The sequence below is a fragment of the Schistocerca piceifrons genome, chromosome 8 (genome assembly GCF_021461385.2).
Source record: "Schistocerca piceifrons isolate TAMUIC-IGC-003096 chromosome 8, iqSchPice1.1, whole genome shotgun sequence".
In the NCBI taxonomy this organism is placed as follows: Eukaryota; Metazoa; Arthropoda; class Insecta; order Orthoptera; family Acrididae; genus Schistocerca; species Schistocerca piceifrons.
This window is the reverse complement of record NC_060145.1, coordinates 14753607-14769666: the sequence shown is the minus strand read 5'-3', so window position 1 is coordinate 14769666 and position 16060 is coordinate 14753607. Positions and strand designations below refer to the sequence as shown.

Genomic DNA, 16060 nt, shown 5'->3' with positions numbered 1-16060 from the left:
TGCAGCAAAAGAGAAAGAAATTAAATCATTGTCCCGTGACATGAAAAAACATTGCCCAAAAGCAGAATGACACATACAGAATCATCAAACGAGAACCATTTAAAGAACAGCAAATACACGCGGGGAGGGGGGGGGGTAACACAATTAGTGAAAATTTTGAACACTGCAAAAGAGAACCTCAAATTTTTCAATTCATAAGTGTATAAATAAGTGATTAACAATTTCCAGGCAATCAAAAGTGATCGCAGAATATTGTAGGTTTCAATTACTGACAACACAAATACACAAATGTAGGTGCTGTCATGCTTTGTTTGCCCCAAAGCAATGTGTGCTAACCTCATTGTGAAAAACTATACTAGATTAGATACCCAAAGAGGTAAAATACACTGCAAAGAAAAGAGGATAAGAGGAAACACCCAGACAAGTTAAAAAAGAAACAAAAAAGAGAGTAAGAGAAAAAATGAGAGGGATGTGTTATGGCCATAAAATGATACAGTGAAAGAAAAATAAAATTATCTCAAAATGGAGAGATTTATATATAAGTATTGCCAGTAGATCCTGGTTGAGAGGGTTCCACCAATTTTATATCTACTTACGCAGTGTACAAGCCACCATACAATGCACGGGGGAGAAGATCTTGTACCACTTTCTGTAAATCCCTCTCTAGCTCTAACCACAATTGGAGTGGAGGAAAACCGACTGTCTATGTGCTTCTGCACGAGCTTATCTTCTCTTCAAAGTCCTTACGTGAGATGTACGACTGTGGCAGTACAATTGTTCTGCAATCCATTACATAACATGGTTGTGCTCTAAACTTTCTTAATAGAATTTTGCGAAAAGAATGCCTTCTTCCCTCTAGTGATTCCCCATTTCAGACCATAAAACAGTTTCTAATACTCGGTCTCCCTTGCAGATTAGCTACACTTTCCTAGAATTCTTCCAATAAACTGAAGTTGATCAATCGCATCCCCTACAAAAGGCCTTATTAACACGATCCATTTTATATTGTTTTGCAATGTCACACGACAATATTTAATCCACATGAGGTGTGTCAAGTAGCACACTACTAACAATGTATTCTCCACCTACATTTATATCCTGCAAATCACTCTGTGGTGCACATCAGGAGGTACATTCTAATCACTGTCACTTCCTTTCTTTCCCATTCCAATCACAAATAATTAGCAGGAAGAACAGTTGCCAGTAAGCCTTCATGAGGGCTCAAATCTCTCTACTTTTATCTTCAGTCTCATCATGAAATATATAGAGAAAGAAGCAATATGTTAGTTGACTCTTCTAGTAACTTAAACTCTCAGAACTTTAACAGTAAACCACATAACTATGCAGAATGTCTCTCTTGTAGCTTCTGCCACTGCAGTTGGTTGGTCACCTCTGAGACGCTTGTGCTTACTAAACGAAACTGCAACAAAACACACTAATATCCTTTGGGTCTTCCCTATTTATTTTAGCAATCCTATCTGGTACAGATGCCAACCAATGAGAAATAAAGTATTATCAAATGACAGTTTTGTAAGCAAACTCATTTTGTTGATGAATTCAATTTCCCGAAGATTCTTCTGATAGATCTCAGTCTGACATGTCTTTCCTACGATTAAATTTCTGTGGCCATTCCATTTTAAACTGTCCACACACATGTTGTTGTTGTGGTCTTCAGTCCTGAGACTGGTTTGATGCAGCTCTCCATGCTACTCTATCCTGTGCAAGCTTCTTCATCTCCCAGTACCTAACTGCAGACTACATCCTTCTGAATCTGCTTAGTGTATTCATCTCTTCGTCTCCCTCTACGATTTTTACCATCCATGCTGCCCTCCAATACTGAATTGGTGATCCCTCGATGTCTCAGAACATGTCCTACCAACCGATCCCTTCTTTTAGTCAAGTTGTGCCACAAGCTCCTCTTCTCCCCAATTCTATTCAATACCTCCTTATTAGTTATGTGATCTACCCATCCAATCTTCAGCATTCTTCTGTAGCACCACATTTCGAAAGCTTCTATTCTCTTCTTGTCCAAACTATTTATTATCCATGTTTCACTTCCATACATGGCTACACTCCATACAAATACTTTCAGAAACGACTTCCTGACACTTAAATCTATACTCGATGTTAACAAATTTCTCTTCTTCACAAACGCTTTCCTTGCCATTACCAGTCCACATTTTATATCCTCTCTACTTCGACCATCATCAGTTATTTTGCTCCCCAAATAGCAAAACTCCTTTACTACTTTAAGTGCCTCATTTCCTAATCTAATTCCCTCAGCATCACCCGACTTAATTAGACTACATTCCATTATCCTCGTTTTGCTTTTGTTGATGGTCATCTTATATCCTCCTTTCAAGACACTGTCCATTCCATTCAACTGCTCTTCCAAGTCCTTTGCTGTCTCTGACAGAATTACAATGTCATCGGCGAACCTCAAAGTTTTTATTTCTTCTCCATAGATTTTAATACCTACTCCGAATTTTTCTTTTGTTTCCTTTACTGCTTGCTCAATATACAGATTGAATAACATCAGGGAGAGGCTACAACCCTGTCTCACTCCCTTCCCAACCGCTGCTTCTCTTTCATGCCCCTCGACTCTTATAACTGCCATCTGGTTTCTGTACAAGTTGTAAATAGCCTTTCGCTCCCTGTATTTTACCCCTGCCACCTTCAGAATTTGAAAGAGAGTATTCCAATCAACATTGTCAAAAGCTTTCTCTAAGTCTACAAATGCTAGAAACGTAGGTTTGCCTTTTCTTAATCTAGCTCCTAAGATAAGTCGTAGGGTCAGTATTGCCTCATGTGTTTCAATATTTCTACGGAATCCCAACTGATCTTCCCCGAGGTCCGCTTCTACCAGATTTTCCATTCGTCTGTAAAGAATTCACATTAGTATTTTGCAGCCGTGACTTATTAAACTGATTGTTCGGTAATTTTCACATCTGTCAACACCTGCTTTCTTTGGGATTGGAATTACTATATTCTTCTTGAAGTCTGAGGGTATTTTGCCTATCTCATACATTTTGCTCACCAGATGGTAGAGTATTGTCAGAATTGGCTCTCTCAAGCCTGTCAGTAGTTCTAATGGAATGTTGTCTACTCACGGGGCCTTGTTTCGACTTAGGTCTTTTGTGCTCTGTCACAGCACTCTTCACGCAGTATCATATCTCCCATTTCATCTTCATATACATCCTCTTCCATTTCCATAATATTGCCCTCAAGTACCTCGCCCTTGCATAGACCATATATATATATATATATATATATATATATATATATATATATAAAAAATCACACACACTCCTTCCACCTTTCTGCTTTCCCTTCTTTGCTTACAACTGGTTTCCATCTGAGCTCTTGGTATTCATACAAGTGGTTTTCTTTTCTCCAAAGGTCTCTAATTTTCCTGTAGGCAGTATCTATCTTACCCCTAGTGAGATAAGCTTCTACATCCTTACATTTGTCCTCTAGCCATCCCATTTTTGAGATGTTTGTATCCCTTTTTGCCTGCTTCATTTACTCCATTTTTATATTTTCTCCTTTCATCAATTAAATTCAATATTTCTTCTGTCACCCAAGGATTTCTACTAGCCCTCGTCTTTTACCTACGTGATCCCCTGCTGCCTTCACTACTTCATCCCTCAATGCCACCCATTCTTCTTCTACTGTATTTCTTTCCCCCATTCTTGTCAATTGTTCCATTATGCTCCCCTTGAAACTCTGTACAACCTCTGGTTTAGTCAGTTTATCCAGGTCCCATCTCCTTAAATTCCCACCTTTTTGCAATTTCTTCAGTTTTAATCTACTATTCATAGATTTTGGCCAGAGTCCACATCTGCCCCTGGAAATGTCTTACGATTTAAAACCTGGTTCCTAAATCTCTGTCTTACCATTATATAATCTATATGAAACCTGTCAGTATCTCAAGGCTTCTTCCATGTATATAACCTTCTTTTATGATTCTTGAACCAAGTGTTAGCTATGATTAAGTTTTGCTCTGTGCAAAATTCTACCAGGCAGCTTCCTCTTTCAATTCTTACCCCCAATCCATATTCACCTACTATGTTTCCTTCTCTTCCTTTTCCTACTGTAACTCCAGTCACCCATAACTATTAAATTTTCATTTCGCTTCACTATCTAAATAATTTCTTTTATCTCATCACACATTTCTTCAATTTTGTCGTCATCTGCAGAGCTAGTTGACATATAAACTTGTACTACTGTAGTAGGCGTGGGCTTCGTGTCTATCTTGGCCACAATAATGCGTTCACTATGCTGTTTGTAGTAGCTTTCCTGCACTCCAATTTTGTTATTCATTATTAAACCTACTCCTGCATTACCCATATTTGATTTTGTATTTATAACCCTGTATTCACCTGACCAAAAGTCTTGTTCCTCCTGCCACCGAACTTCGCTAATTTCCACTATACCTAACCTTAACTTATCCATTTCCCTTTTTAAATTTTCTAACCTATCTGCCCGATTAAGGATCTGACATTCCACACTCCGATCCGTAGAAAGCCAGTTTTCTTTCTCCTGATAACGACGTCCTCCTGAGTAGTCCCCGCCCGGAGATCCGAATGGGGGACTATTTTACCTCCGTAATATTTTACCCAAGAGGACGCCATCATCATTTAACCATACAGTAAAACTGCATGCCCTCGGGAAAAATTACGGCTGTAGTTTCCCCTTGCTTTCAGCCGTTTGCAGTACCAGCACAGCAAGGCCGTTTTTGGTTAGTGTTACAAGGCTAGATCAGTCAATCATCCAGACTGTTGCCCCTGCAACTACTGAAAAGGCTGCTGCCTCTCTTCAGGAACCACACATTCGTCTGGCCTCTCAACAGATACCCCCCCTTGTGGTTGCACCTACGGTACGGCTATCTGTATCGCTGAGGCACACAAGCCTCCCCACCAACGGCAAGGTCTATGGTTCATATGGGGGAGGGGGGGGGGGGGGGGGGGGGGGATGTCCACACACATACTCTTAGATAATTTAAGGAAGTAACTTCCTCCAGTGACTGTTCTGTAACCACGTAAACATCCAGTCAAGGGTCTTACTGTCTTATGTAGTATGTTACATTTCTTTATGTTGAGGTCAACTCAACTGCCACTAGCTGCACCAAGCACAGATCCTATGCAAGTGTTCCTGCATTTTACTACCTTCCTGACAACAGGGATGAACTCCACCTGTTTCAAATCATCAGGAACACTTCGTTCCTCCAAAGACCTACGGTACCAGGGAGGGAAGGTCTTTCACATGCTCCGTGCAGAATTTTAGGCATCCAGCAGCCTTTCCTGTCTCGAGTGATTTCAGTTGCTTTTCTGTCCCATGGACACTTATTTCAATATCAGCCAATTTTGTCGTTCGTGTGACAGTTTACATGACGCACTACAGTGTGATCTTCTTCTGTGAAACAGTTTTGGAAAAAGACATGTAGTATTTCTGCCTTTTCTGTTACCTCTGTTTCAATGCCATCGTGGTCACAGAACATCCGGACACACGCCTCCCATCATTTACTGATTTAACTAGAGGACCAAAACTTCTTGGTGCTTCTGTCAAGTCACTAGACAAAATTTTACTTTTGAACTGCTCAACATTTCTCACACAGCATTCCTTACGTGAATTTTGGGTTCACAGTGAAGATCTTTTTGTTTTCGTAGCAGCTTTCTAAGATGGCTGTCAAATCACGATGGATCTTTTCCACTCCTCACAACTTTGCTTGGGACATACCTGTATAGATTGTACTGCACAATGCTTTGATCTTTGTCCACTGATACTTGATGTTGTCAGTGCGGGGGATGAACTTTTTGAGTCGAGCACCCATACAATCTGAAATCTCTCTCGTCCCTCTTGCTAAGCAATAAGAACTTCCCATCTTTCTTTGTATTCCTATTCACAGCCATATTAAGTGACGGTATAATGGCCTCATGACTGCAGATTCCCTGTCCTACACTAACTGTGTCAGAAAGTTTGGGTCTGTGTCCCCAGCAGATTTAAGATGTTACCGTCATGAGCTGGTTCTCTGATTAAGATAATTTTTAGGTAAGACATTGAAAACACTATGACACAATTCCCTGTCCCTGCTAGCAACCCAAAACACTCATATCTCAAGCTATGGCTCATAAGTGGATGACTCCACCTAATCCCACAAAATGACCAAGAAGTTTACATGAAATTTTCTCCGAGTTTCGCCTCATCTGTCCCGCCAAAACTCCTGAGGTAGGAGGTCTATAAAAGCATCCAATGATTATGTTTGATCAACCTTTAACACTTGTCTTCATCTAAATTATTTTGCATTTGAAATCTCTACTAATCTCACTAGACGATATTGTGTTTTTTATGGCTATAAACAAGCCTCCACCACCAGCACTCGGCATATCTTTGCAATATGAATTCCAATCAAAATTTAGAATTTCATTCCTGTTGACATCTGGTTTCAGCCAACTTTCTGTTCCTAGTACCACATGGGCACTTTTCTGTTTCTAAGCGAGATAGTTCCAAGATGACTGCTACCCCGCCTGGAATCTGAACACATCCTACTGGGCCTATGGACAGATTTCTCTATACTAAAAACCCACATTTGCATCCCACATGTGCTCCATTACCCTAGTAATCGCTTTCTGCATGTAGTGTTTACCTGGCCTATTAAGGGACCCTACAACTCTTCGCCTGAACGAGGAGGGCAAGAAATTTGCATCCGATACCATCGCAGATTCGTCAGAGCCTCTGGTTTAAACCTTCCACTTTGCTCCAAACTAGAGGATCACAATTGGTTCTGAGAATGATGCTGTGAACCAACAACTCTACTCCCACCCCAAAGTCAGGTCTAATTGTCTTCACCAAATCAGCTAGTCGCCTGTAAAAACGGATGATGGTCTCTGAACCCAGGCGGACCGTATCCTTATAGCCGACATGAGCCACAATTTGCACCCAGTGTGTTCAATTGCTGCCATCAGAGCCACCTCCACATCTCTGATGAGACCCCGTGCCTTCTTACCTGGCCTGCCAGTTACATTCCTGGGGCGTTCCATCAGCCACCTAACACTGGAGCTCCCAATGACAAGCAACCCCACCCTTTGTACTTGTCTGGACCTCTCAGGAAGGTTGGCCACAATACCAAGAGGAGAGGCATCCTGTGCTGCCTCAAATGTACTTTCAGCAGCAGGCAATACCACCCATATTTTTTTAGGGAAGAAGAAGAAAGATGTAGTAACGGGACAGCAAAGTGGCCAGTAGCCACTTTTGCTTTCCACCCAGAGATCTGTGATCCCTTCACTTTTCATCAATTGCCGATAGGTACTGGCTGCGATGTGCAAAACTGAAGATGCAGTGGCAATGCTGTAGGCTCCAGAATAAGTAAAGCATTCATCTCAGATGCCCCAATACCACCTCAACCCAGTAGCTTGAAGACTGTCAAACGAGGCCAACAACACCTCCAGTGACTTACGGGCAGTGGCCATTTTCACCTGCATCCATACACAACAAACTTATCCATCATCGACTATGGTCTAAACTACAGGTAGTGAAATATTAACCCAAGTAATTGAACTAATCTAACACAAACAATCTAACAATACACAGACTCTTACAACAAAAACAGATAAATAATAACCTACTGTTCACTTCTACTCTGAAGTATGTAAGAATACCATCGAACTTAAAGATATAAACAATCCGTGTACAAACAATGAAGTGCTGTCAACTCTACTCTGCTTAAATGCTGTTTTTCCTACCCATATGATTTTAATTTACAAAACTTCACACTAAGAGAAATCTGACATTCGTCACAGCATACAGAATGCTATCTAAGTCATCCTGTATCCTCCTACAGTCACTCGACGACGACATCTTCCCGTACACCACGGCGTCACCAGCTAACAGCCATAAATTGCTGGTCACCCCGTCTGTCAGATCATTTATGTATATAGCTTGAAACAAAAGCAGCCACATCACACTTCCCTGTGGCACCCTCCAACATGAGCCGTCCAGAACAACTGGGTCTACACTGTCCAGTCACATTAATGTCACTACCTGTCAAAAGCCTGAATAATTATCTTTTGCAGTACAGACCGCTGCGAGATGTGCTGGAAGAGAGTCAATGATATTCCGGTTGGTCCCGACAGGGATGTGGAGCCATGCTAACTACAGTGCCGTGGCCAGCTGGGCTAGGTTTCTTGGGTGAGGATCCACAGTGCAAGTAGCAGGATCGAGGTGGTCCCACAGATTCTCAACTGGGTTTAAATCAGGTGAGTTTAGTGGCCAGGGGAGTATGGTAAATTCATCCTTGTGATCTCTGAACAATGCACATAACAGAGCTGTGTGACACACTGCACAGTCCTCCTGGTAGATGCTATCATGGTGAGGGGAAATAAATAGATGCATACTTGTGTTGATCCATTAAGCCTACCAGAATGATATCATCTAGGGAATGCCATGAAAACACTCCCCATGTGATAATGCTCCCTCTCCTGACATGGATACTTCCAACAGTTATTGCAGAGCGTCTGCTTCTAAACATTTCATGCCTTACGCACCAACGGCCATCAGTCCAATAGAACGCAAATGTGATTCATCTGAAAAGGCTACCTGTCACCACTCACCGGAAGTCCAGTCGAGGCACTGGCTAACAGATTTCAGCCGCTGTCACCGATGACTAGCAGTCAACCAGGGTGCCTTATGTGGGGGAGCATTCACAACAATGTTCACTGAAACGTCATTGAGAAGACACTGTTGGTAGCCGCTTGGTTCATATACGCAGTCAGTTGCTCATCTATTCACCGGTATACATCCTTCAGACAACGTTCATTCTTGTCCTCCATGACCCACGATGCACTGCAGTGCTCGGCGCCGGTTTTTGATAGTGCCATTTTACTATGCATAGCACACTTAACCATGGCGGCATGTGAACAGTTTACAAACTCAGCTGTTTTGGAAAGGTTTCCACCTTATACTTGGCCCAAGGGGCAATGATCATGACATTCTGGATGTCACTTAAATCACTCACTTTCTGGACGACGACGATTACACATCTACAAATGGTTATTGCATGTTGACGTCAAACCTAGGCAGGTTCACATTACTGTGACTGGACTGTGCAACACTGATTTTTGTGTGTATGTGAGGAGACCACTTTTAGATGGTCATTTACTGGCAGTCACCAAAATTCCAAACAAAACACCTGCATTCAACCAACGTCATTTTACATCTGTTTCTTTGCTCTTTCTATAAAGTAACCACTGTATTCTTATAGATCTTACAATGGGCAGTTTTGGCTGAAACTCATTTTCTTTGGAATATTTTGCAGTTGCATCAATAGACACTGCAGCTTTTACCATTGTAAAGGACCAAATGAAAGCAACAAAAATGCCAAAGAATTATTTTTACCATTTATACTGCACGTACTACTGAAATGTTGCTTCAATCGCCATTCATTAACCACTAAAGCACTGACCCATTAACTTCTGCAGCACCAATGATAAGGTATAGGTGCAGAAAAATGGACAATAGTTTTACACTGCCAATACTGATTTGCTACAATAATTTCAAAATCTTATGATCGCACTTTAACAATTATTTCAGAACATTTCTACTTCCTAAAGCAGCTCATATCATGAACAGAGTGACTGTGCTCAACAATTCTTGATTAGAAAACTGTTGAAAATAATGAGGAACTCAAAGTCATAATAATATATTTTTGAGAATATACTGCATTGTATATCCTGTTGCCTCTCACAACCAGCCTTTCCCTCCCCCTCCCACTACTACACACACTGTCACATGCTACAATCAGCAAAATTTACAGCACCTAACAAAGTGTGCTTGCCCTTGGTAATACCAGTGTTATTACATTCAATCACAGTGTTTCTTAACTGGTTTTATACTACTACTTTTATAACAAAACACTGCATTACATTCACAGACATACTGTGGTTTAATTTCCTAGAGACATTTGAACAACAGAAAACAAGTATATTAATAGTTTTTAAACAATGCTAGAGATTCTATACACTTGCAAATTAAATGCAAAAGTTATGGCCACATATTTAAGCAGGTACAGTGGATGTTGACAGGAACATAATTGCTACGGAGGGATCTCTCAGATAGCCGCCTCCTCCTCCTCCTCCACCACCACCACCACCACCACCACCACCACCTATGACATCTTCATCACTTTCAGTTTTCTTCTCCCAGTTAGTATCGTGATCACTAAATACTCAAAAACATTATTACTACCATCAAAATCTTCATCTGAGAATTCACCAAGGCGTTCTTGAATGCCTGCATCTGTCTCACACAGAAAACGTTGCATAGAATGTCTTAAACTTCCTCACCACAGAGAAACGGTAACAATCAATAAAAACGCAACACGCAAACACTATGGTACATCTGAGACACCTCTCAAGGTCCAAAAATAAGAAACAAATTGAAATGACAATGCCAGATTTCGAGCACGTGTAGCTTGCCATCCAGTAGGAAGGTACATATGAGTCTACTTCACCTCATAGGGGTGTGTGAAACATCACAAGACAAAAAAACTGTAGTGGTCTGAGAGACCATCCATAGTAGTTAAGGGTTAATAATTAACAATAACAATGAAGAGAAGGAATGAAGACAACTGTCACCATGCATTTGTTCTAACAGATACAGAAATGGAAAAGTTAGCATTACAAATTTCTTCATAAGTTGAAACCTTTATGATCCTCTATGCAACAACTATAAGTACAAAAGCAAAAAACCCTTTAAAGCAACAGCATAAGAAAGGAAAGTTCTTGATAACATCAATTTACTTTAAAAGCCCTACACACTTCTTACAGTACCTCAAGTTGCTCACTTTCATATCCTTGACTTACAATGGTGAATGACAACTAACCGCTGGTCCATTGTTGTCTTGACCCAGGGACCTGTAAGCTGTACTGAGGACGTGCACCACGAAGCGGAACAGCCCCACAGTCAGGCGAGGACAGTGCTGTTGTATCCAGTGCGTCAGGTATGTCACCGACAGTGTCTTCTTACGATGGAACTTTTCAACAGAAAGAAAAATGGAACAACTTATCATTAACATGAAACTCAAAATAATATTTTCAATATGCACAACATGTGACTAAATGATAGTACTTTGGCAGATATTACTGTGCATACTGCAGCAAGTGAAAAAAGTACACCATCTTACGCAGTTTGTGTGTCAGTAACATGTACACATGACATATCATCCTTTCTAATGGCACACAATATGACATACAGAACATGCATAAAAACTGCTGATCATCTGCATGAGTGCAGACAAAAAGAAATGTCATCTACAGAATTGTGACAACACAGAGGCTTTGACACAGTTTACAAAATAATGTTACATTAAGCTGCTGTACCCAGCCCACTGTAACTGTGAGGGAGTAGCCTACACCAACTGAACTATAGCTATTCTCTTTGGATATAATTTATTATTGTTAGCACTTCTAATGAAAGTAAGCAATAACCTTCATGAGTAATAGAAACAGTAGCTGAATCCCAATGATTGACAGCAAGCAACATAAGCTTTTTAAACTGATATTAATGGCACAAACTCTTTGGTTATCTGTGATCTGAATAGACTACCCTCACCCCCAACAATGAGTGACATACGAACACAATTCCTCTTTTAACGATGATATACTGAATACAAGCTGTGAAGACATTGTCTCTCTCTTTAGGATTCATAGTGCAATTATGTACTCTGGAAGGAAGATTCTGAACAAGCTCACACCTAACAAAGCAAAAAATATGGAATCCCTTGCAAATCAAAAGAAAATTAAAAACATGTGTTAAATTATCTGAATGTTTAAATTCAAGGACTGAAAAGTTTTATTAGTAACTTGACAAGTAGCATGGCTCACTGTAAATCTGTACAGCAAGTAATATTGTACAGAAAATATGAGAGTATTTACAGATACAGGTAAACAGAAAAAGGATAGAGCACTACTCACAAGATGCGAAGTTGAGCTGCAGACAGGCGCAACAAAAAGACTGTTACACATTGCAGCCTTTGGCCAAAGCCTTCCTCAGCAAAGAAACACACACACACACACACATAAAAAGCAAGTATACCTCATGCACACATGTCCACTACCACCAGCAAGTGTGCTTGCTTCTGTGAATTGTGCATGTTCTTTGGTGAGGAGGGCTTTGGTGGAAGCCTATAATGTGTATCAGTCTTTTTCTTGTGTGTGTCTCCAACTCAACAGGTCATCTATAGGTGAATAGCAATCTAGTCTTTTCCTAGTTTTGGTTATATTCCAACCTGGAGTTTCCACTGTTAGATATAGGGAAATATTCTTTTCAAATACAATAGTCATCAAATAAATGTTAAGATTACCAATAGCAGATAAACAGCAGCTATATAACTAATCAAAGTGAGGGGCGGCAGTGTTTTTCCCCTGAGTATCAGCTTCCTCACTAATTTACTAGATTAAATTTAGGTTGCATAAGCATGGATAGCATTAATTATTGAGTGAAGTGAGGAAAATTTTGAAAACATCAAGTGTTTGCTTTAAGAAGTGTTACAAAATTTGTAGCAGTAAATACCATTACTCAAAAAACACAACTTTGCAATATCCCCACCCCACACACACACACACACACACACACACACACACACACACACACACACACACAGTCATTTTTAATGTGATCTCTGTTTACCAACATTTAATTTCAGTTGAAATGCATAACTGGATAAATTCACACCATCTACAATAGATTTTTCTTTATTGATATCCAAACTGTAAAATAAAAACAAAAACATTGTATTGTGTAAGGTAAATCTGCTAACTGTCAAAAATACCAGTAACTTACAGCAGAATCAATAACAGCCTGCAAGGTGTGGTAGAGTCTCTTGCACGTAACAGAGCCTTCAGGATAATGATCCATTGCTAAACGATATGCAGCCATAAGCAGATCTCTAAAATTTTCTTGTGTCACCTCATTGCCATCGGATGAATACATCTGCACTTCAAAAGAACAAAATTCATTTCACTGAAAATGTTAGTTACACATAACAAGCATGAACATAAAATGTGTATCACAACAGGATTATATTTCACCACATAGGGAACTACGGGGTGTTTTCTTTCATCAAATTTTTTATCTCAATGTTTGGTCACTCCTGACTGAGTCCACAAACTTTACCATCCACTTGAAAAGGTTTTAACTTTACCTTCGAATGGTTAGGGTACTTCTCCTCATACTATTTTATTGTCTTGATTAGACTATATAAAATTTCAAATGATCAAAGCCATTTCCAAAACGGCTCAAAGAAACATGGTTCCTTTGTTGATTAAACATAAATATAGTGGCTATTTAAATTATATTAATATGAGCTTTACAAAAGATAAGTGGTTTACTGACACACAAAATAGAAGTAATAATGGCTTATAATTACAGAACCACACAGAAATTTCTAACAATAGTTTGAGGCAACTGCAAGTAAACATGTCACTAGAAATTTCCGTAGTGTAATATTGGGAAAAGGGAGTTTGAAGTTGGGAAACCACTTGTTATCTGATACTAGCGACAATAATATGAGTCAAACAAGCCAACTTCTTAAACAGGAATTGAAATCCCGTCTGTCTAGTTATTAACTAGCATTCAATCTCGTGTTTTTCTTAGTTTGCACTGAGTATTTAATGTACATTAAAAATTATATCGATCATACAGACAACACACTTGGCATGCAATTTAAAACACTTACGTCTTTACATAAATTAGAAGTTACTCACCTTGACATATATCTCAATCTGTCGCTCATCAGCCAGAACGCCAAGAAATCTTTCGGCCTGTTGTTTGAATGTTGTTTGGCTAAGCCACTCATGTTTTTGGGGGCCAGCGGAGGAATGGAAGAACAAGAACAGCCGTTGGGATAAATCTGGATATCGCGGGAACACATATTTCTAAATTTAAAAACAGAAAAAAGTACAGACATTACAATTAAAGGCACGTAGCGACTGGTGTAGTTTTAAAAATGAAATAAATGCTTTAACTGCAAGCTAAGTGTCTAGCGCTGCTAGTAGTTTGGTATTATGTTGTTGTTGCAGTCGCAGTGCAAAACAAGCAGCTCTACAAAAAACATTACACAAACTTGACAACAAAACAAAACACGCTTGGGACACGGGATGAAAAAAGGAAAAAAAATAATTACATACAAAACAAATATATTTCATTGAGAAAAATGTTAACTTACAGTGAATATTCGGCTCGTAATTCCTTGCACCGAATCTTCTTCTAAACTCTTCTGGGCAAGAATCTAAAAATTAAAAAAAATTAAAATTAAAAACCACATTCGTTAGCACAATTCAGTTGTGCACATCTAATAACCACGAAGTAGGTACAACTCTCTTGCGTAGCCTTGAGCTGGATTCAAAAGCACACGCCGTAAACCAACGCGTTATTCCTCACCCAGCACGAAACAAATTAGAAACTTTCTCCCACGTAATCAAGCGTCCCACAGCTGTTGTCCCACTAAGGCCACATTTCACACGTCGCAGAAATCATTCACTTCACACTCACGTTTATACCTTCACATTCATCTCCAGTGTTGTGGGTCGCGTTAAAAACCATTATCTATATGACGGGAAAAACACACGAGACGCATGGGTAACAAAGCCGTTACGTTTGAAACCAAACCACTAGCGAGAGAGTATTCGCAAACAAAGAAACAGCTGTTTGAAGCACTTCCTTGAGCTTTACCTTAGCTAATTTGTCAATGGGCACTAATTGTGTCGGGGTCTTGTCGTGAAGATCAGATCCAGAGTTGTTCCTGGGGAGAGAATTTTGCAGGAGGACGTCGTGGCTGTGATGGTTCCCCATACCCCCGCTTGCTTCTGCTGCTTCCTCCCGCCGATGTTCCCTGCCGCGCCGCCGAACTCCAACTGCAAGCGTTGGTTGGCAGAACAAGAGCTACAGCGTCGTCACCTGTGGAGAATGAACGAACTACGTCAAAAAGATTGCGGAACCCACGTACTGCGGAGCGAACTCGCAACACACTAACGGTACATCTGCATGGATAGCCATAGGACGCAGCGTGATGAACATGGACAATAAAAACTAACACCGAACGTTCAGAATGTCCCTGGTAGGATCATATCTACTGTAATTCGAAACCGCAGCAAAATAATTTTCAAACTTGAAAAAGAAACCGAGCAAGTCTATTAACCGACTTACACACTTACCGGTATTCTGAATTACATTCGCTACACGCCGATGAATTTCGGGTTTTAAGCTGTGGCTTTCGGGGTTCGGCACACTGTAAGTATCCCGAATTTTAACTCAGCCTCTGTTTGACAAGTATTCTGTATCAAACTTTATTGTTCTCAACATCTTCATTCTGTTTCTATGCTCTGCAACATAGATTATACACTAACAACTGGAAATAGGATATTTCTAAGTAGCCATTCATCAGAAACCAGCGTGTGATTATTGTGGTGTACGCTTGTTCACACTTTGAGCATTTCCGTGACACTTTATGCTTCCTTGTTAGCACTCGCGTTACCTTCCCCTACGTACGTACACTCCATTGTTAAAATCTGATGCTGATCCAAAGAAATATCTATTGTGTGATCATTCAGATGCTTAAATCAGAATTTCTGTCAACATACATTGTCAAGTGACCTCGCTATGACGTAAGGTTTGCCCTTAAGAGCTCTGTAGATTTTGGATGTCTAGTACACAACTATCGTACAAAAGCACCGTCGATTTCTGTACACACGTTTCATAGACACCTTGTTACCCATCGGATATCCGCAATGAATTTGACTGAAAACTTTGCAGAGATGAATGTCAGGTCATTTCACTATTTTGTAGCTAGCGCAACAAATCAGACGTGACTATTTTTTTGTACATTGTTGGAAAAGATGGGATTAAGAAACTAACTTTTAGGTTTTGTACTGCACTTGATCGTACTGACAAGCCTGTTTCAATCAATTATGCTGCGGCGTCGTTACAATATGGCTTCCTCGTACGTCAAGCAGGAAGTACTGAAAGACATTGAACTTCGAGTTGAAGCATGCAGCAAGTCAGTTTG

The 16060-nt window shown here is 40.1% G+C and overlaps 1 protein-coding gene across 1 annotated transcript in view; it reads right to left on the bottom strand.

Annotated features, from left to right (window-relative positions):
* The window catches only part of LOC124711171 (restriction of telomere capping protein 5), a 69569-nt gene extending 54632 nt beyond the window's left edge, over positions 1–14937 (bottom strand). The window contains exons 1-5 of the mRNA XM_047241095.1: positions 14728–14937; positions 14222–14284; positions 13761–13931; positions 12838–12987; positions 10880–11029 (exon numbers count right to left, since the gene is read on the bottom strand). Of these exons, the coding sequence (XP_047097051.1) occupies positions 10880–11029; positions 12838–12987; positions 13761–13931; positions 14222–14284; positions 14728–14847 (654 nt within the window). The 5' untranslated portion in view covers positions 14848–14937. The remainder of the gene's footprint in view (positions 1–10879; positions 11030–12837; positions 12988–13760; positions 13932–14221; positions 14285–14727) is intronic.
* Positions 14938–16060: the final 1123 nt, after the last annotated feature.